The sequence below is a fragment of the Drosophila nasuta genome, chromosome 3 (assembly GCF_023558535.2).
Source record: "Drosophila nasuta strain 15112-1781.00 chromosome 3, ASM2355853v1, whole genome shotgun sequence".
NCBI lineage: Eukaryota > Metazoa > Arthropoda > Insecta > Diptera > Drosophilidae > Drosophila > Drosophila nasuta.
In genome coordinates this window covers 4181204-4203692 of record NC_083457.1, presented here as the reverse complement: position 1 = coordinate 4203692, position 22489 = coordinate 4181204, and the positions used below count along the sequence as shown (strand labels likewise).

The following is a 22489-nucleotide window of genomic DNA, read 5'->3' as shown; positions in this document are numbered from 1 at the left end:
TTCTGTTGACCGTAAAAATATTGGTTTTTGCAGCCCTAGCCATATTCTATTTCACCACACTTGTTAGACTACATTGTGGTTTCAAAGATCTGTCATTTTATGAGCACTCTGTTTGGGATTTGTATTGAATTCAATAAGCTTTGTTGATGTAAAATAATGTGTTAGTCAAATATGTATAATAAATTGTTAAATAAATAAATGTATTTTTACTGTCAACCGTGATTTCGAACTTACGGTGTGACCATACGGCATTTGTACACTTCGGTATGCAAAATACTAGAATTTCGCGAAATGTGTAGTTTTGGTATTTTTGAAATTTATCTTGCGGTCACATGTCAAACTTATAGTAAACATTCAATTTTCGACTTGATTTTTAGGAAAACAGTAAAAGAATGTCGGAGCGCAAAGTATTAAATGTGAGTAGAATTATTACGTTAAGTTCGCGAATTGCAACACTAATCATTTTTGATTTGTAGAAATACTATCCACCGGACTTCGATCCATCGAAGATTCCGCGTATGAAGTTGGCCAAAAATCGCCAGTACACGGTGAGATTAATGGCTCCATTTAACATGAGGTGCAAAACATGCGGCGAATACATTTACAAGGGCAAAAAGTTCAATGCACGTAAGGAGGATGTGGAAAACGAAACATACTTGGGTATTCGCATTTATAGATTTTATATAAAGTGTACACGCTGCCTGCAGGAGATCTCTTTCAAAACAGACCCGCAAAATACAGACTATGAGATTGAAGCGGGTGCAACACGTAACTTTATGGCTCTTAAGCTGGCAGAGGAACAAGCTCGTCGTGAGGAGAGGGAAGCTCGCGAAGAAGAGGCAAACAATCCAATGAAATTGCTTGAGAATCGTACGCAACAGTCTCGCAATGAAATTGAAATGCTAGAAAGTCTCGAGGAGCTCCGTGACCTCAATAGGCGTCAACAAACTGTTGACTACAGCACCATGTTGGAACAATATAATCCAGCGGAAACGGAACGTGAACGTTTAGATCGCGAGGAACGTGAAGACGAAGCCTTTGTTAAGCAAGTTTGAACACAAGTTAAACTATGGCCATTATTAATTATACCTTTATTTCATTGAAGGTCTGTCAACTTTAAGAGTAAAACAGAGGGTAGCACTCGTATTGTTACGGAGGAAATAATTGAGGAAGTCAAGGAAGAGGACATAAACCCACCAGCAGCTAAAGTCGCCAAACCAACATCTCTGTCAGCAGGCAACAATAATTCTTCTACAGCACCCCCGATTGTGAAACGCAAGACTCCTTTGGTGCTAGTAAGGCCCAAAGTTCCTCCAGCGTCTAGTGCAGCAGCCAGCACCTCCTCTGTTGCTGTTGCAGCACCCACTTCAAGTGCTACCTCTAAGCCAGCAGGGCTTTCTCTCCTAGCTGCCTATAGCGACAGTTCTGAGGATTCCAATTGACCTAAGCATATGAATCATATGTTTACTGTTTACGAAAATAAATTTACGTTTTGTATTTAAATACGTCTACATAATTCTTTAATTTAAATGGAAATCTCAAAACTCAACTGGTCAACTTTTCTTAAGCATATTCCTGTATATTTTCATGCACAGTTTGTTTATATTTTGAATATTTATTATTTTTTGTTGACTTCATTATTCTTTCAACTTATCTTACCTTACGTAGCTAATTTTCAATATTTAGTCAAGGCCATAAGCATAAGGCAAATTAATTTACATATTCATTTATATGTATGCACATTACATTTTGAATAGGGGAATCATGAAAATCAAACATACATAAATGTGAACATAATTGCTGCAAGATCTTCATTCATTTACAATTAATTCACTCTTAGCAATTCATAGCCGATTTCGGGCAATATATAACTTAAAATTTATAATTAGAATCAAACAGATGCTATACTTATATACAGCTGCGTATTGTGTTTGAATTATAGTAATAATAATAATGCTTACAACTGGAAAAGCAATTGAAAATAATAAATAATATCACAAGCGAAATAAACCATTAGAAAAGATTAAATATATGTTTATATATATGCCTATATTATTATAAGCATAAGTTTTTCATGAAATTAATAATTAATCCATTAAATTTCATAAATTACGAAGACACTGGTATGTTTCAGCTGCCACATGGGTTAGCCAATATATACATATTCCTTCACGGGTGTATATCTTATTGTATTATTAATAATATATATGTAAGTATTTATATTTATATATAATATAAAATATCCTAGATAAGGCCGCCTTCTGGGCATTCTGTCGAGGCAAGCTTCGTCACATTCATTATACATTAATTTTTGCATATTACGAGTAACAGTCTTTGTTCGTTTGTTGTATATTCATAATTTTTTTTTTTTGGGGTGTCGGGTGGTTTCTTTCTATTTGGGGGGGCGCGAGAGGGTTAGCCTCACCAGTTTATTTGTTTGGTGTGTGCATTTTAATTTGGTACATGTTTTGTAGTGTGTTTTGCTTTGGTTTATACTCCTTAAATGTCCACAGTGGTGGCCTGTTTGTATTCAACGCCAGAACTGTTTAGCTGAGCGCTGCATTTGCGCGGCAGCACTGGCGGTGCTGAAGCACCAGCAGTTGGGCCATGCCCATGCACATTCGCACTCAATCCTAAACCCATGTCCACGCCCCCGCCATCGTAATTGTGATTGTTGTTGCGCAGAAAACGCTGCTGCTCAGCTGCGCTATGATTGAGCCCATAGAGCTCGATGTCATCGTATTCGGAGACGCCCAAAGCACGAGAAGGCGCAAACTGCAACTCATTGTCATCATCTGGCTCATCCTCATCGTCGTCGTCGTCATCAATGCGGTGTCGTTGCTGACGTGGCGACAAAGCCACACCAAAGTCCTCGAGACTGCGTTTGTTGGCAGCATCCGATCCGGTTCCCGAGTCCTTGCTAGACAGATGATCTGGCTGAGTCTCTAAATCGCTTTGTTGTAAATAGCGCTCCAGGCAGCGCTGCTCATATGATGGTGTCGTTGTGACTATCAATCGGCTCTGCGTCTGCCCGTCCCCACACTCCAAATCCGCCAAGCTGCGCGGTCGCAGTTGCGATTGCTGCTGTGCTTGATGTTTCTGCGCAGCACTTGACACCCCATCCAGCACCAGCTGCGATTGATGTGGTCGCAATTGAGTGCGGTTCAGTGTCGTCAGCTGCGTCTGATCCAGTGGCAATGTGTGCTGACTGCTGGTATGCGTACGTGTTCCAAGATTGCGCATCAGCTTGCGACGCTGATAGCGCAGAGTGCAATAGATGATGCAGGCACCAATTAGGACACAGCTGCCTGTCAGTATCATCACGCCCAGCAAGAGGACATCGGTATTGAAACTCTCCTTCACCACGAGTAGCTCTAGTTGAAGGGTTAGGGTGCGTGAGTTGTCCGTGATCTCGCAGCGATAGTGACCCGCATCATTCGACTGGGCGTTCACAATTACCAGCAACTCCTTGCTGCTTGTAAAATAATATCTTTCTGCATCCTGTGCTGTGGGCGACTTGTGCAATGGTTTGTTTTCCCTGAACCATTCACGATGCGGCTGCTCTAGATCCAGGTTGGCAGAATCGCCGAGGCATTCCAGGACACAGGTGCGTCCAAGCACCACCTCCTTGTGGACCAACGGTATGCTAGGCAGTGGTTTATCTGGAATATCGGATTGCGTTAGTATTGTTTTTAGTTTGTTGTACATTTCATCTACTCACCATTCACAAGTAGTGTGGCGTTTACTTTGATTTCGCCAGCAGGACTTTTAGCTGTGCAAGTGTAGATACCCGAATCGCTTGGCTTCGCGTTGGTTATAAGGAATGCATCCTCCTCCCTTATCACCTGCAGGCGACGTTCCGTTGCAGCGGGAAAATCGCTAGCACCAAACTTTTGCAAGGCCATCTCAGGAATTGGATCACCGTTGGCCGAGCAAACTAAGCGAGCCGTTTCACCAGCATCAATCGACAAATTCGAAGGCACATGAAGAAAGCTGGGATGAACTGAAAGATGAGAATTTTGTTAAAAAGGAATCATGAATTTAGATTAACTTGGTACTTACTGCCAATAGAGATCTTGAACTTTTGGGCATAAGTTGTGCCAAATGCATTGGAGACAACACACTGATAGCGTCCGGCACTCTCGTAACTGACATTGGAAAGACGCAGATAGCCATAAATGGTCGTTTGATTCGTGCGCTGATCATGATGGATTTGCGTTTCGGTGACGGCTCCGTCGTGAGTGGTTTGTCTCTCCAGTACGTGCTGATTGTCGTGACGCCACTTGATCTTCAACTCATCTGCGGCAGCCATTGAAGCAGCTGCCGGTGAGCTGGCGATGCATTCGAAGGTTATATTGGCGCCCTTCACGGCCAACATATTGCTGGGTTCTTTCTGTACTACGGGTTTGGGTGAATCAGCTGAAAATGCAAAACATTAAAGTAGGAAAGTAGGAAAATATATAGAGAGACTTACAGCACACTAGCTCCGAATTTGTAAGCGTAAACAGCTGTCTATCGAGCAAATGCTCCGGATAACCACAAACTACTTGGGTATGCAGTTGCTCCGCTTGAGAGCCGAATCTACTGAGTAGCCACTGACGAAACCAAAGCAAATCGCAATCGCAGATAAAGTTGTCTGATTTAAATGTGAGCCGTTGTAGCTTTAGCATGTGTTCAAATGCATTCGGTTGAATGCTGGCCAGTGCATTGCCACCCAGATTGAGCAGCTCTAGATTGTTTAAACCGCTGAGTGCTTTACTGCTGATTTGTTTCAAGTTGTTGCCATAGAGATCAAGGCGACGGAGTTTGCGTAATGTCTTGAATGGCGCCATAGCTGATTGATCCTCAATGATCCACGCCAGACGATTGCGACGCAAGTTCAGTTCCTCGAGGTTCTTCACACAGTCAAAGGTATTTTCTTGCAAATATTGCAGATTATTGTGCGCCAAATTCAACTGTTTCAGGCGTTTGAGGCAATCCAAATGCTGAGGCTTAAACTCGCTGATGTAATTGTGCGACAAATCGAGCGATTCCAAGGACTGCGTAAACTCCCAGGTGTCCAGTTCAATATGTGTTATGGAGTTATTCGATAGACTGAGATGATGAAGCTTGGTTAAATTAAAGAGACCCTGGCGTGAGAGTGAACTGATGCCATTGTGGTCCAGCTCGATGCTCTCAATGTTGCGCATCACATGGAAGATGCCATCCTGCATTTTCCGTATATTGTTTGCCTTGAGCTGAAGCTTTTGCAAGGAAAACAAACCACGAAACGTTGACCAGTGGAACTCCAGTTGATTATAGTTTAGAGCGCTGTAAAGCAAATTGTTCATTATCATAGTATATAAATAACGACATTGTACAACTTACAGTTTCTTGAGGCGAGTCAAATTCTGGAACACACCCACTGGAAGGCTAATCAATCGATTGTTGCTCATCTCTAGATCCGTGAGGTTGCCCAGCATTTCAAATGCACGCTCATCAACGCTGCCAATCTCGTTTGCATTAAGTATTCTGTAATTGATCATAATTAACAATTATATTTGTTGTGTTTTCTTGTCACATTTGTTTGCAACTTACAAGTGCGCCAATCGATTGGGCCGCACAAACATGTTAGCTTCGACGCTGTGCAGCTGATTCTTGGTCAGATCTAGTGATTTTAGCCTTGGCAGCAAGGCCAGCGCTTCTCTGGAGATGCGCTGAATGCGATTGTGGGCTAAATTGAGTTGCCTTAACGAGCTGAGGCCCACGAGCATGGGCATAACATCCAACTGATTCCGTTTTAAGGTGCTGATGGTGGGGGGACATTACAATTATAATTAATTTTTTTTAATTATATATTTATTACTGCTAAATATTGATTTAGTGTTGTTTTAGTTAAGTTTATTACTAAAACACATTTATGTATATAAATTCACGATTTTTTCCAAAAAGATGTTCATTGTCAATCGAATTTTGAAAATTTAAATGAAATTTCAAACCGATATTTAATCAGTTAATTATTAGCTGAATTGAATTGGAATTTAATTATTTCCAATACGCTACACGTATTTTTAATAAAGTACTTTATCTATATACCAAATGTAGCCTATGATATTTTTATTTATTTTAAAATATGGTTTAATTGAAAATGGTTAGCGAATATATCACAGCGAGCAGACTTGTCTGTAGCTTTCTTACATGTTATTTTAAAAATTTTATGAAAATCAATTCTTTTTTGCCCTGCGGCTGAAACAATATTTACTACATGCTTTTTTCAATTGACGGGATATTATCTGTCTTTGATATCTTTTGGCAAATGGAACAATTAAATCAATATTTAGCTGTTTCTGTTGCTGTTGATATTACTCACAGTTTTAGCAGTTCGGTAAGATTTCGTATCGCAAGGACGGTGCTGTCGTTCAATTTGTTGCCTGCCAGATGCCTGTGGGTAGAAAATTAAAAATATAGTATGTTAGAACTTGAAATGAAAATGCAAAACAATGTTAGCTGATTGGATTTGGCAAGTCTCTAATTAATGCAGTAAATGACTGCAATTATGCTGCAATTTGATAACTATCAGTCAGGCGCAAGCAAGCAAATCCACCATCTGGCAATTATCGATGCATTGCAGTCGATAACTGACGTCGAGGCGGCGCACTTTTGCATAATTTTGTTTTGTTGTGCATTAAATTGATTAAATGCGAGCGCGCGGCGATTAAATATCAACCCCCGAAACACACTAACCAAACAAAAAATACATTAAATGTGGTTCGAATAGCAAATACTCTAAGTTTGTTAATGTCGACACATTTACAGTATTATCTACTACTGTTTCTATTAATATTCTGTTTTATATATTTTAAAAATAGTCAGAAAATGTAATTATCTTTGTTACTATTATTGTGTATTAAATTAAAAAATTTGAACATATAAAATAATTTGTGTGCGCCTTTGTTTGCTCTAAATGATCTAAATAAATAAATAATGCTAAATAAATTATCCTCGTTTACTTATTTATTTTCTTATGAATAAGTTTAAGAAGGAATTTTCAGCTTGGCATATATTCCGTATTTTGATTTATTTCACATTAATTTGTGAAATAGAAATATCAATAAAACAAATCAATCTTATTTTTGTTAGTCCTATATTTAACTACTTGAATTAACTGATTTTTAATTAATTCAATAAAATTAATCCTCACAGCCAATTACTCATTTTTTAATTAGTGTTTGAAAATAAATATATCTCTAGTTCTAGTAAAAACAAATTTTCTATTAAAAAAAAAATAGCTTGCTTTATAGATAGTATAATAATAAACGAATCCAAAAAATTATTAAAACCAAATAAATAATTTACATCAGACTTCTTTGTTATAGGGTATATACTACAAAGTCAGATATCAAATATGAGGAGGGTTGTTGCATATTTTTTTTTCGCAAATATTCATTGCTGTGGGGTTGCTTTTAATACCACGGACTTAAAAACAGTATATGGGCCATTAAGTTGCCGTTTTTTGAGGTTTCGGTTTACTTACAGCGTTTGTACATAATTTGGCAGGGCGGGCACGCGCTCCAAATGCAGCTTATCACAATCGAAGAAAGCGTTCAGGCACTTGCACTCCTTTGGGCAGTAAATGTTGTTGTTGTGGTTGCTGTTTTTGGCATTTGCATTCGCTGACTCGGCAGCAGCAGCTGCCAGCGCCTTCTCCGCCTGCTCATATTGATCGCCATCGTCGGCCACGAAACCGTTCGTTTCCAACGAAGCTGACGCAATGGAAGGCGCAGCGTCTGCGGCGGCGGCAGCGGCAGCAATGTCTAGCGGAATATGCAGGGCATCAAAATCTTCGTCAGCCAGATCCTCTGATTCGTCCTCATGCAATGGCAAGTAACGTGGATGCTGTCGATGCGCCGCTGCTTCGCTGTTGTAGCCAAAAAAAGGAGGAGCAATGCCACCTCCGCCGCCTCCACCGTTATTCTTGGCTAGCATCGCAAACAGTTGTTGTTGCGGCAGTTGTTGACTGTAGGTGGCGCCACCCGATTTGAGCAGAGCGCTCAACGGTGACGTCGACGATTCGCCCGACATTGATGTCGATGTGGACGCTGACGGCGCTGCGGCAGCGACGGGTACGACGTTACTTTGACAAATTGTTGTAGTTGTTATCAGCAGCATGCACGTAATTAGTAGTAATTTATTGATTTTATTGAAATCATTGCTCGTTTTTGTTGTCGCTGTCGTTGCTGTTGCCGTAGTATTGTAATAATTGCAATTATCATTATGGGTGCTTTTTATTGTGGCTGCTGCTATTGCGTTCTCCTTCTCCATCCCGTTTTCGTTGTTACTGTGTTGTTGCTGCTTGCGTCGACGTCGGCGCCGTCGCCACTTGGTACCCATGCTTAGCGTTGCGAGACGCTGCAGTAACGCTGACAGCGTCATTAGAATTTTGCTAATGTATTGGTACTTGGTGTTGTTGTTGTTGTCGGTGTCGCTGCTGCATATTCGTCGTTTTCGATAATTATTAAACTTTGTCGTGGCTGTTGTTACTGCGCCACATGCGCAATCCTTATCCCTTTCCTGTTGCTTGCAGTTTATAGCTGAAACGTGCATTTTGCAGCGTTTTGCTTTATACTCCCTTTTTAATTTGCTTTTTGTATGCTTGATAAATTCGTTTAATTTCCACTGCCCTTTGTATTCTTACATTTCGAATCAGTGTTGTGTTACTCCTGCGCTGCAGCTTCAGAGCAAGAAGCTTCGTCAGCGACCAGTGCTGTAAAATTCGTTCTCATTGTCGCCAATTTCGAAAGCCGCATGGTTATTAACTGTAAATAGTAAAAGAAAAGGAAGAACATTTAAGATGGCTGCTCTCGACATTCGATTTTTAAATTTATCGAAATGAATTTTACGATCATAATTATGTACAACTAGCAGAATATCACTGCAGTGTTTAATACTGTATACGTATGCGGCTTATCTTAGCTTAGCACACCGCACGAGTAAATAAATAATAACCTATAAACACAGAGATGCCAAAAGACAGGCAGTGTGCAAAATAAATGCTCGTTAAATTAAAATACGACCGGATGTTTTTTGTGCGAAAAAAATAAAAACACGAAAAACGGGCAATGCTCAATGCTTTATAAACACAAACAAATCGCAAAGGCAGCGCAGCATCAGCCCAATGCATAAAAAACAACAAAAATATCTTCAACTTGTTGAAATTGTGCAGCGTTTTGCATTTTGTACTCCAGACCAAAGCACCCACACAAACATACACAGTCACAGACACAGACAGATACACCTATACTGAGACATTAACACATGCGCTGCGCTGACAAGAAATTCGTTGACATTCAGATAAAGAACACTGCGCACATTCCGCTATCAGCTAAAATGGGGCGTGCTCGACATTGAGACGCTCACTAAGTAATCAGCATGATTAAGTAAAAAGTAAAGATCTAAACGTTGTTTAATAATTTAAAGCGTAAATCGCTTTCAAAAGGCAAAAATAAATAAAAGTTCATAAAAATCAGTAGCTTGCTTGACACCCCTGAGTTTCTGTAATAAGTAAAGTATGCTCGATTGTGAGTCACACGTTGTTGAGTGACTAATCGCAAAAATGGTAAATATTGGACATAATACGGAATAAATTGCCAAGATGAAAATAAATTGGGTAACTATGTATGATGTATAAATATAAAAAGAAATGTTGTAAATAATTGCGATAGACTAATTCTCCTCTAAATTAATATTATTAAATCATTTAATATATTTAAAATAAATTGCAAGGCCGTAGTAATGATTATTCTTTAATAAATAAGTACAAAATTAAAAGTAATTTACTTTATCGTCTTTAGCATATATTTAGTATGTGCTTTTCGATCTAACCTGGTAGCTATAGTGGTAGTAGTATAGGGTTAGAACAATTGCTTGTAGCTTTTATGTTATTATTTTCTGAAGAAAATCCGTTAAGCTGAAATCGAATGCTGTTTGCTTTAATATGGTTTTCCAAGTCTCTGGAAAAGCAGACTAATAGTTGAGTAATACAGGTTTGCAGACACGTTCAGTTCATCAGCAATGTTCCCAGGCCAAAAACACCCACCAAAAAGGGCATCTAAGCGAGCGGGCGTACAGTAGGAGGAGGAGGAGGAGAAAGAGGAAGAGGTGGTGTGCTGTCTCGGCGGCTGCAAAAACTCAGCAATGGCCGCAATTACCGCACCAGACATGCCCATATAAATATAATGTACAGATATACGAGTACGTACTTACGGCCTATGTATCGTATAAGTTATATAGAGAAGCGGCTTTTGCTGGCCCGGCTACTCAAAATGGTTCGACACACACACACGCACACAGAGTCGCGTTAAAATACCCAGACAACCAAATTTAGTAACACAAAGCAACAACGTAAAGCATCAGCTAGCTAAAGAGCAAAGCGTAATGAAATCAAATAAAAAAGTGCCCGACACAAGGAATTGCCGCTGCTTCTGCTGCTGCAACCAGAGAAACAACTTAGCTGTAGAATTTTCTTCAAAGAGTTTTTCCACATTTCTCACAACTCCATTTTCCGTTCTTGGGTCTGTCTATATATAGTCGAGTTTATATAGAGATGTTCTTGCTCAAGTGTCCAAAGTGAAGTGCTTTTGATTAGTGTTAGTTTGCCATCAATATAAACAACAACAAATTGGCCTCAATATTGTATTTTGTTGCAAGTTGTGTTCGATTTCGAGTTCGATCGAGTATTGAGGGAACACTCCCTCAACAAGTTTGTCTCAGATAATTTTTTTTTTAGAGGGTTCCTCTACACGTAACACTAAAGTCATGCAATTATCTAATCAATAGGTTCACACTGTCTACGATCGTGTTGTTAAATGCGGTATCTACAGAGGAAATCAATTTATACCACCGCATTTATTGCAGCAGTTCACTTGGAAACCAATATTTGGTTTTAGCTGAGCAAGAAAAAGCTCAATAAGTTGCTATAGATTATCTTGAAAACTAATCTGTAGCTATAGCTTCATGTAAAATGTAAATGAAATATTTCGATACATTTTCAAAAATCAATCAATATGCATCGCAAATCAATCACATCATAAATGACAAAGACGCCGAAATGAGAGATTAGCAAAACTCTCTCGAATATGCGACGACACCTACAGATAATTGGAAGGCATTATCAATTAATCTATTGATCAACGTCTGATGTTTATGCGAGTGACCGCCTATAACATGATGACAGCGATTGGGAACTTTTGTCTCGTGTATATCGATCAATATCATGAAATCCCCAACAAAACCTTATCGACTAGCTGTATTCATTTTCGTTTTTCTCATATAAATTAAACACACGCAGATGATACAATTTTCACACACCAATCACCAATCAGCGACGTTTATTTTTATTCTCCGCTAATTTCCGTAGATCTTCAAAATTTGTCGGCCATCTTGAATTGATTTGCATGCATAAAGAGCTAACTTAGTCGGTCGCATGTTGATTAACATAAGTTCTGGGCAAAAATCCCAAGAGTAAACCAGCTAGCTAGAGTTGGCTGCCATAAGGGCAAAACCCACGACTATTAATTTTATATTTTTGGTTAGAGCTTTCACTTTGAACTCTATTTTGGACAGCTTACAGACAACAACAAAATTTACGGCGGGCAACTTGAATGCAGATTTTGTGTTTTTATTTTTAATGCAAATCTATTTGGTTGTGTGTGTGTGTTTTTTGTAGCTTTGTCTACTCCCTCACAAATTTATTAGATAACGGTACAAGGTGGGTATTGTTTTCTTACGAAAACGACAAAATGTCGTCGTTGTTAGCTGTCGAAGTCAGCGTAGATGATACGATAATGCCGCAGATAAATATACAATGAATGGGAATGGGCTAGCAGAGGCGAACAGCTACAGATACGAGATTCATTAGACCCACATATGTATGCGTGTATCTGCTTAATGATCGTTAGCTGAAAAACAATAACATCATTTTTCACTAGATTATAGAGCAGATAGTCAGGGAAAGAAGAAACAGAAAGAGACACAGAAACAAAGACAGAAGGCGAGAGGACTTTAGATTTTATGATCCTCATAACGTAAGACATTGATGAGCAAGGAAATTCCGTGTTTTTAATACCCTCCTCCCATTACAAACATTCTTGTTTTATGCAGATGGACGTTTCAACCAAATATTATAATAGGTAAATGTACGAAGAACGCATAGAAATTTTTCGTTTTATTTAATAACCATTTTTCATGTTACTCAGCTTGTTGAAATTGAATTCATCTAACAAATACATATACCAGGCAAATGCTTCCTGTTCGCTCCCCAAAACATAGTAATTATAAAAGATGGTGATTTCCGACTTAGTTCTCCATTTTATATTGATCCCACTAAGCAAACTATTCCCTTAGCTGGTATTGTTTTTGATGATCTTATATTTAACGATTTTATAAAGTTCCTAGATATCTTTGAACGAAAATAATGAGGGATTTAGTGGAATAGATTATGGTATTTATTCTTCTTATCGATTTAGCATTTTTTTAGCATGCGAGCGAAAGAAAAATCAATGATGAATAAACCAATAAGGTATTCTGTGATATGAATTTTATTTACTTTGAGCATTGCACATGAATAAACTCAATTGAACAGGTCTCTCAAAATCGGAGCTTAATTGTAGTTTTCGGGTTTGTTTAATTTTCCGGTTGTAACATTTTACTTGAATTTAAATTGAGACAAAAAGGTCTTTATTTTGTAGCATTGCTGTCTTATGATTTGGTTTAACACATTTAAATTTTGCTAGCTCTGTTTTTTTTTTGTTGCTGTCGCCCACAATCTTTTTTCTGTTTTTTTGCTGTTTCTATTTGTGTCTTTTGTTTTTGCTGTTTGCTTATTGCTTTTGCCGCTAAATGAATAAAAATATATACAATATTTTTTGTCAATAAACTGAATGTGCATAGCTCTGCGAATATCTGCTTGAGTGTGTTTGTGTGTGTGTGTGTATATATTTATACGTGCATGTGACAGTTGACGTTGGCGTAAAAAAAGCACAGCTAAAGTCAAAGCGCAAGCAGTGGGCGGGCAGTAATTTGAGTGGGGAAACGACTGAGGTGTGGTGGAGTGCGGTGTGGTGAGGTGATGCGGGATGGGGTGGTGTGGTGTGGTGTGGGGAGAAGCTGGGTTGAAAGCAGCAAACAGCTACGGCTGCCGTTGCCAAAATGCAGCCAGCACTACAGTACAGTGGAATGCATAGTTAGTGTAGTGATTAAAATTTTAAATTTATATTGTGTTCAAGAAAGTCTATAATTATGTTTGTACAAATTGATAAACAACAAAGAAACCTATGTTCATTATCTTTTAGAACTGCTTTGCAAAATTCTTGCTCTTCATTATTTATTATCTATAATTATGTCATATGTACTGGTTATAAATTTAGTGTATTACATGAGTGAATAATATTCCCATTTGAGTTGACTTAATCGAACAACAAAGTGTATTGACTTTACATTTTTTTAGTTGAAACGTTTGGACCTCAACTACTATTAATTGAATGTAATTGCTTATAAGCCGATTCCAAGAAATACAAAGCCGATCAGTGATCACATGTCAAATTGATCGGTAAGATCTGTAGTATAAGCTCATACACAGTGAACATTCATAGTGTGTGTGTGTGCGTTTTGACTCATTTGTTTGTCTCTTTTGAGTGTAATCGATTCGCCTCACAGAGATCAAGCAGCAATTGAGAGCACATAAAATTTGTTCGCCATCCATTCCACTCCCCTCAATTTGTCTCTTGCGCTTTATGCAATACTTTTTTTTTTTGCTGTCTATAGTCTGTAAAAAATACAAGAGTAACAGCAAAAGCGACGACAAAGTTGAAGCTGCGTTTTTGTCGCGTGGTGTCTGCTGTCCTGCTCTGTCTCTCAGTCTCCCTTTCTCCTTTACTCTTCCTCTCAGTCACTCGTTGTCTCGATCTGTGGTACATCTGTATGAAGGTGCGTGGGCACGAGAACGGAAACAGCGCGCAGCCGACGTCGCTGTTGGCAGCACTGTTGTCTGTCGCCGTTGACGTTACGTCAATACACGCAGTGTATGTGTGTGTGTGTGTGTGTGAGTGTTTCATATTCGCCTCTTTGGTTTACTATAAAAACGTAAAAGGTAAGAACGTTGCCTATTGCCGCGCTGTCTGCGGCGACTAATTAGGTAACGTGCCAGCAAGAGCAGAAAAAAAGAAACAATAACAAAAACCCATGATAAGAGCAGCGCAGTCGCTGCGCAGCAACAACGACGCAAATAGCAACATTAATTTTGCACAGACACACTCACACACATATGTTCACATACACACGCAAACAGTCACACAGACAGCGTAAAATAAAATCGAATAAGACAGCAACTGCGGGCCTGCCAGGCTGTCTGGCAACGTCGGCAGCGGCAGCAGCAACAGCAACAGCAACAGAGACTGCCTCGCATCCACTGCTGTCGTTGTTGCTTTTGTTTTCGTGTTTGCAAAAATAAATTTAATTTTGTAGTCATTAATTTTCCACTCTAGATACGAACGCAAGCCGCTGTCTCCCTCCCCCACCTTGGCCAAGCATTCATCTGTCTTCCTCTCTAACTGTGGGCCAGCTAATTAAATAACTAAAAGAGTTTTTTCTTTTCATAATTGTTGGCTTATTTCATTGCCTTCTGCTTGGATGCCTTGTGCTCTGCCTCCTCCATTCACGCAAGCCGCATAACGGTTTATTAAATCGAGCGAAGGAGTGACGGAAGGAAGAGGGAGAAAACGAGGAGACAAGCCATGGTCTGTTGGTAACTTTTGTGGATTTTCTTTAACCATTTTCAAGTTCAATTTAACGCAATTAGTAAACAGCTCGATTGTGCATCTGTGTGTATGTAAATAAGTCGGTACTTGTATGGGAGTGTGTGTGTGTGTGTGTGTGTGTGTGTATAATAAATTAACGTCTTTTTTTATCGCTTTAATGATAAACCGTTTTGCTTGATTGCTCTAAGGCACATAAATAACAAATAAACAAAGCATATTATTATTGTTATTGTTATTGTTGTTGCTTGTGACTTGTGATAAGACTATGGTTGGCGATAGGTGATATCATATGCCAAAATGTACTCCCCCATATATAGTAGAGTGGTCTGGCAGTCAGGTGGACTCGGTTTACCGAAAAAGCCTTGGGTATCAATAAAAAAAAAAAACTACTGTCAAGAATACACAGACAGTGAGACGCACTTGGATGGACTCTAGAAATAATTGTGCAATCAGAAAAATATTTACTTTGGAATGGATTACTATCCTAATTGTCACCTTCAAATTCCTTTCATTGATACTAGAGAGTGAAGAGAGAATGAAGTAATAGGCAAACGAATTTCCAGATATGACAACAACTAAATCTCAAAAGAATTCTTATGGTAAATTTTTATCAATTAATTCTATTAATTTCTACACAATTTAAATGCAACAGAATCGATACTTTAATATTGTAAAATTTACAATCCAGTTTTCTTGGAACGGATATAACTTTTAGTAAATGTTGGTAGAAAATAAATAAATATGAAAAATGAAAAATAAATACTGATTGCATTTTTAAAATAGAGTATTCGTCAGTCTTATTAGGGTGTCTAAGCTCGAAAGTATTTGCAGTTTGTTATTTGAAATGGCGTTATCACTGCAGACGATAAGCAGGCAGAAAACAAACGACGCACAACATTTTTGATGGGGCCTTAGCAGACTTACGACCTAATTCAGATAATGCCGAATGGACTTTTTGTCCAGGGTTTTCGTTGGCACTCGGAGAGAAGGTGAGAACACAATTTCTTCTTCACCTTGAACTGAAACTCAAACTTGTAAGTGCAAGATCATGCTTAATATTGTCGGAGTCTGAGGTGCTTTAGAGCTTTAGACCTCTGGGTAGAGTCAGAGGTGGGATATCCAGCAGCGCATTCAAAATTAATCCGCAGCGCAATAATTTCAGATTAAATTGTATTTTGTATTTTTTCTATACGTTCAATTTTATTGGTTGGTTGCTTGGTTGGCAAAGCGGCTCAAGAAAATCTTCAGGCATGTCAAATTGAGTTCCATTCAAAGAAAGAAGAAATCGAAATACGCATACAAAATAAAAAACAACACAACAAAAGCTACAAAATGCGGGCAGCACTGCTGAAGAAACGAAAAGAGGCTGTCAAAAGATCTTAACGATGAACAAAATAAAAAACAAAAACAAAAAATAACGAAAAAAAAAACGCGATGAGCAGAGAGAAGAGGTGAAAAGCAGAGAAGCGATCCTGCCAGAAGAAGACTTACAAAAATGCAAAAGGGCTGTCAGTTTGCTTGGCTTCGGCTTCGGCTTCAGCTTCGTGCGGCTCGCATGAAAGAAAGAGGGAGAAGGCAGGTCTTGTTATTGTTGTTCTTGTTGTACGCCGCTAATGGGGAGGGGGAAAAGAGATGGCCTGGTCTCTTCGGAGCCAAGTGAGAAAACCAAGCGCGACACCAACACCAAAAACCGGCTATGGGGCAGCAGCAACAACAGCAACAACAACAACAGCAACGCGTCTTCTTATGGCAAGGGAATTGAATTGAATTTCCAGTGGACGTTAAAATTCTGCCTTTGCCTTTTTCGAAGGTGTGAAGAAAAAATAAAATACAAAGCCCAACGTCAAGCAAGAACAACACCAACAAAGCAGAGCAGCACAGCACAGCACGAAATTCTGAAAAACTTGAGCAACAATGCCCGAAACGAAACGAAATCAACTGCAGATCTGCGGAACACAGAACGTCCCAAGCGATGCCAAAGTCAGGAAAAAGAAAAGAAACTGAAAACTGGATTGAGCGTTGTTTTCCAGTGCTGTCTCCGTTGTCCGCCGTCCGCTGCCTGTTGCCTGTCAGAGGCAGAGTGTTGCAAGAGGCATGGGGCAGACTCTTTGGGATTTCAGAGTTATATTCATGTTGTTGTTGTTGTTATTATTATACTGCTTGCTATGATCTCTCCGCATGAGGCAGTGTGTTAGAAGCATCTGTTTCTCGGGGCTCTGTCGTTATTGTTGTTGTTGTTGTTGTTTTTGCCACTCTGGTCATTCTGACAGGCCTCAAGAGCTCTGAAGGCTGCCGCTGCCCGCTCTCAAGTAACTAAGGTGAAAACTACTTACAATACTCTTCTTATAATAAGGAAGACTGTTCCGAAAACAATCCGATTTTTGGGTATTCAACGACAACTTTGAATGACCTAAAGCATTATATGGCTTAAATACCATGAGGATAAAAGAGGCATTGAAAAATGTTATATGAACAATCGAATTGAAAACAAAACTAGCACTGATTCAAGACATTTCCAATTAATTCCCTTAAGGGATTAAGGGAATTAATGTCATCTTTTCAGTCATATTTTTTTTTTGGTAAGATTTATAACTTCCTGTACATTTTATTGTGATAAATATTTTAATATGTTCCGCCCGGGCATAGTTAAAACTATTATTTGAATGTGCCTTTTGTATATTACTATTATAATTACAAATAAAATGCAAAATTAAAACATAAAATTAAAAAAGTGTACTGTCTGCTTACTTCTTTTCAATTGCTTGATTTAAATATTTAATGTTGAGTATTTATACTATGTACAATAAAATATATTAAATTTTCTAAACATTTATTTTATTTCAATTGGTTACTTTTTTGTAGTTAGTTATATTTAAATTCTCTAATTTATGATTTATAATAATTCTCTTTATTTATCTGTTTGAAGATAGTTTTATTTGATCTTTACAATCTTTAGTATATTGTTAATACTAACTAATTTTTAATATAATAGATTCTATAAAATCTATTAATTGGTTTACGTCACTTTTTTAATTTTAAAACTGTTTAATAATGAGAATATTCTTATATTTGTTTGATATATCTTTTTGATTGAATTTTAAATTGTTTTATATACTATTTAGTACATTCAATACCTTATAGTATTATTTAATGCAATTTCTTTTCTTTTTAATCTTGAAATTGTATTAAAGTATTCATGTTTGAGATTTAGTAAACTCGCTTCGATTTGGATATTTCCCCAGGTTTCCCAAAGACTATTCAAAGGTCTGCTAGGGTACAGCAATGTGTTCCACAGGTGTGCACGTAGCCCAAGCACACAAAACCCAGAGAGAGAGAGAGAGAGAGAGAAAGAGAAAGACAAAGCGGACAGGCAGACAGACAGTCAGCATAGATACCCACATAACAACATAACCAGGCAGCAACTATTCAACTTCGAACCGAATCTGATTTCTGAAACTGATTGTGTATACGTTTCTGCTGACGTTGTTGTTGTCGGTGTTGTTGTTGCCGTTGACGTTCTTCCCAACGTCAATTCGAGTTAAACCTACGAGGAATCCTCCAGATACTTGCACACACACACACACACACGTACACAGATACGCAGATATACAGATACAGATAGAAAGAGCGAGCCACATGGAGGCGACGCGTCGGTTGGCTTAAATTGGTTTTTATTGTTGCTGCACATGTCCATTGTTGGTGTTACCGCTTCGTTTTGACCATAGTTCTTCTTGATTTCTTCGTTTTTTTGTTCGTTTTGTACCTTTCTTTGAAGTCGCATTTAATTCTTGGCGTGTTTTTTATTTTTCTTCCTCCATCTCCATCTCCATCCCTATCCCCATCTCCTTCGTTTGCTTTTGTTGTGCAGCGCTCCAAGTTTCAAGTCTCTGGCAAGGTGTGAAGAAAAGAATTTTTCTGTGCAATAATCTTGATGCCTTTTTAAGATTTGTTGCTGCTGCTGCTGCTGTGTCTCTGGTTGTTGTTGTTGCCTTTCTTGTTGTTGCTTCTCCTTAGTTGGCGGAGCTGCATTTTTGTTGGTGTTGTTGTTGTTGTTGTTGCTGTAGTTCGTTTCGTTTCGGTTGAAAAATGGTTTTGGGGCTTAAGAAAATTTACGCCATAAAATGTGAAAATAATTGGATACACTCGCATCTCCTTTTTGAGTCTGCACTTTGAATGCATTTCAAATTGCTAATGATGAGAGCCTGTGTGCTGCAAGCTGCAAGCTGCCAGTTGCAAGCTGCCAGCTTGTGGCACACAGATTCCTTCCGTGAGACAAGCAACGGACAGTTTTCAGTCTCCTGTCTCCAGTCTTCAGTCTCCAGTAAGCCAAAAGCCCTCATTGCCAGCCCAGCCAACCATTAAATGCATTTATTTATGAGACCCACCGATATGATCTTGACTGAAATTGCAGCTCATATGCATACGAAAGCGAATAAAGGTAAGAGACGAGCGCATTCACTCATAAATGATACGGATGCGGATATTGTGTGATATTAAATTTAACTAGAATTCACACCTTGAGGCAGCCACAATCTCAATCTCAGCCCACAAACAAGACGGAAAGTGATTAACTGCGTTTGAGATTATGAGATAATGTTATAAATATCGAAAATAATTACAATTATTATAATAATATACGAAATCGTGCAAATAATATCTACTAATTAAATCTTTCCACGATTGCACTTACAGAATATTGTTATTATTGTTTGGGAATACCCCCAATTATTCAAATATTCAAGCTAGAACCTTTTACTGACAATATCTCTAGCTTCGAACGAATTCATAAATATTAATTATGGGTAATAACAGCGAAACCCGAGGGGAATATAAGGTATTAAAGGTGTTAACTTTTCAGTGACAACCAATCTTTCTAATAATGATTAAAGCTAAACCCAAGCTTAAGCCAAAATACAAATGAACTTTGAGTTGTCATTAAGTTGTAATAACATTATACGCAATGGGTGCCGGGTATACGAACAGCAATTGCATTTTGCACTAACCATGGAAAAACCCCCCAAAGGGAAAGAAAAATGCGAGGGGGCAGCGGAGAAAGCACAAAACCAGCACGAACATTAAACAACGACGACTAGCAACAAAAAAAAAAAAAAAAGGTAAAAGAGCACAGAACCTCATAACTAAATTGCATTAAGTGTAATTATAACTAATTAGGAGAAAAAACAAACACAAAAAGTAAAACATGGATAACTGAAAATGGGCACAAGAGAGTTACCAACTGAACAATACTCTTTTGCAAATTACTGTATTATATAGTATGTTATATAAGCGATGCATAGAAAATGGAAGCAGAGTCAACAACATAATGGCATAAGCTTATTGTAAAGGGTATTGCAAACCGCATAACTAGAACATCGAAATGAACTCAAAACAGAAATAACATATTATATTTTTCTATGTTGACCATGGAAAGTTATTAAAGCCAGTGGAAAACCGTGGAAATGATTTGCAATTTGCTAAATGCGAAATGCAATACAACAATGAATGATTTAATTAAGCAACTGTTTGTCTCAGCATGAGATTCATTAGAAGAGGGAAATTGCTTTTCGATACGAATCTAACTAAGAATTACTACGTAATGGGGAATTTATACAATTTTCTACGATAAATAAGAGTTGAAACTTATATTTCTTATTATTTCAGAGTGATCAAATCAATTCAAATAAATCTATGTAAGCGTATTACGTTTATTGCTAACTATTCCAAAATCGATGGCGATATAATTCCAATTGTACTATATATATATTATATAACTAACAACCGAAGAAATTGATTTAACTGTAAAGGCTATAAATATAAATTTTTAATTACATTACAAAAGTAATCTGTTCTGGTGTAAGTCTTGATTAAGATTAAGAATACAATTTCTAAGAAATACTATAATCCTATTAGGAAAAAAAGATTTCCAGCTATTCTATTGATAAAATGCTAAAGCATTAAGTTAAGTGTTGAATAATGGAGCACTTGGAGACTGTACCGTAGATACTATAAAGTCGGGGGTTCAATTATCGGACTCATACAAGCATCAGCATCGTACTTCTCGTATAGTTATATGCGGAGACTGGAAGGCGGTTCAAGCTTTAGCCCATGGCTCAACTGCTTCCACGAGATGCAAAGAGAGACAAACGGGCACAATGAACCTGTGGCCTCTGGCGGAGGTAAGAGAAGAGAGGCCGACGATATGGGCAGACAAAATAAATCATTTAATATAGCGCGCCATTTATCATCTAACATTGCTGCATATCATTCTTCATCTTAGCGCACACACACACATACACAGAGAGACACACACACACACACACACACACACACACACACACCAAAGCACAGTTGGGTGCCTGAGGAGTCGACAAAATAAAAGTGGAAGTAGAAATAGAAGGCAAATTTCAGCGTGTGTACAAAAATGAATGAAGGCTGATGGATGGATGGCGGGTGGCAGTGGAGGTGGGGAATTCGCTCACCTATCAAACTGACGAGAAGCGGTGGGGTGGGGAAGGGGGGTCAGCAAACTGCGGCTGCAGTCATATAAACAAATTGCGCTTGAAAGGCGAATGAAGCAGCCAAAATGTCTGCTGAGTCGACTGCGCGTTGTGGGTGTGTGTCTGTGTGGCTCGGTCGGTGTGTTAGTTATGTATATACAAACACAAATGTATGCATGTGTGAAAGAAATGTACAAATATGTTTGGTTGTCTGACTGTTTGTCGTATCTTTTCTAGTGAACGATTCTGTGTTGTTTATTCGTCACTTTAACACGTTCGCTGCTAACGCTTGCGTTTGCGTTCAAAGTGGGCAGAGACTGAGACGTAACGTCACTGACACCGCCATGCACACATGCATACATACATACCTATGTATGTATGTACGCAGAGGCAGAATTTATTTTTATTTACTTCACTAACACATATGTACATGTATGTGTAAGTTGCATGTAATGCCTATCAAGATTGAAATGCCTATTTCGTTGATTATTTTAATAGTTGAATGCAAAAACGTGCTGTAGCATTCAACAAACCAACAAGAATAAGAAACAAAACATTGAAAAGTTTAATTGTTGAAATGTACGTACGTGCATATGTGTATGTATTTATTTTGTTATTGCTGCTGAGACTGCTGTGATTTTATGCTCGCTCACGAGCGCTCTTTTTCCTTTCTCTCTGTCTCACACACTCTTTTCGACACTCTTTGGCTCACTGTCACAAACACTCGCTAGTTAAATTTTTTCTGGCTTAAGAAAAACAGCGCGTTATGGGTGTTATTATGTATTATAAGACATATGCACTGAATAATATTGTGTTTTGTTTAGTTTTTATATTGATTCGCAACATTCACGCGTTTTTGTTTTTTATTAATTAAGCGTACAAAAACATAAGAGCCAGACCCGACGCGACGACCTCCCCTTTACGAAACTGAACGAGAACTAATTGTAAGTATTGTACTCAGACGTGACCATACTTTGAGTCTCAAAATATACTAATTTACGGTGAAGGATATACCAACTAATGTCCAATTGGCGAACCTGTGAAATGCGCTACATTTAGAATGTCTATTTGCTTACATATTTTTCAAATCATTTTTAAAATTATTCGATTTAAATATGATTTACAAACTGAACTGATATTAGATTTTTGTAATACTAAAAAAATATTCAAATACACATCAAATTCAAATTCTGGTATATT

The 22489-nt window shown here is 38.2% G+C and overlaps 2 protein-coding genes across 2 annotated transcripts; one reads left to right on the top strand and one right to left on the bottom strand.

Annotated features, from left to right (window-relative positions):
* Positions 1–146: 146 nt before the first annotated feature.
* Positions 147–1509, top strand: LOC132789386 (splicing factor YJU2). The gene is made up of 3 exons (XM_060797360.1): positions 147–416; positions 477–1045; positions 1106–1509. Exons 1-3 carry the CDS (start codon positions 393–395, stop codon positions 1440–1442), a joined length of 930 nt encoding a protein of 309 aa, XP_060653343.1. The 5' UTR covers positions 147–392; the 3' UTR covers positions 1443–1509.
* LOC132789383 (leucine-rich repeats and immunoglobulin-like domains protein 3) lies at positions 1127–22216 on the bottom strand. The gene is made up of 9 exons (XM_060797355.1): positions 21877–22216; positions 7514–8795; positions 6350–6421; positions 5578–5787; positions 5368–5511; positions 4475–5310; positions 4063–4419; positions 3722–4003; positions 1127–3662 (listed from the first exon to the last, which is right to left on the bottom strand). Exons 2-9 carry the CDS (start codon positions 8581–8583, stop codon positions 2500–2502), a joined length of 4134 nt encoding a protein of 1377 aa, XP_060653338.1. The 5' UTR covers positions 8584–8795; positions 21877–22216; the 3' UTR covers positions 1127–2499.
* Between the last annotated feature and the right edge of the window lie 273 nt (positions 22217–22489).

Bases quoted from the DNA above. Each gene is read 5' to 3' on its own strand.
- LOC132789386 (XM_060797360.1), top strand. From the start codon at position 393: ATGTCGGAGCGCAAAGTATTAAAT. The intron at 417-476 runs GTGAGTAGAATT...TTTGATTTGTAG, and splicing joins CGGAGCGCAAAGTATTAAAT to AAATACTATCCACCGGACTT. The intron at 1,046-1,105 runs GCAAGTTTGAAC...ATTTCATTGAAG, and splicing joins GAAGACGAAGCCTTTGTTAA to GTCTGTCAACTTTAAGAGTA.
- LOC132789383 (XM_060797355.1), bottom strand. From the start codon at position 8,583: ATGCACGTTTCAGCTATAAACTGCAAGCAACAGGAAAGGGATAAGGAT. The intron at 5,311-5,367 runs GTAAGTTGTACA...TTTGCTTTACAG, and splicing joins TTGACTCGCCTCAAGAAACT to CGCTCTAAACTATAATCAAC. The intron at 4,420-4,474 runs GTAAGTCTCTCT...TTGCATTTTCAG, and splicing joins AAATTCGGAGCTAGTGTGCT to CTGATTCACCCAAACCCGTA.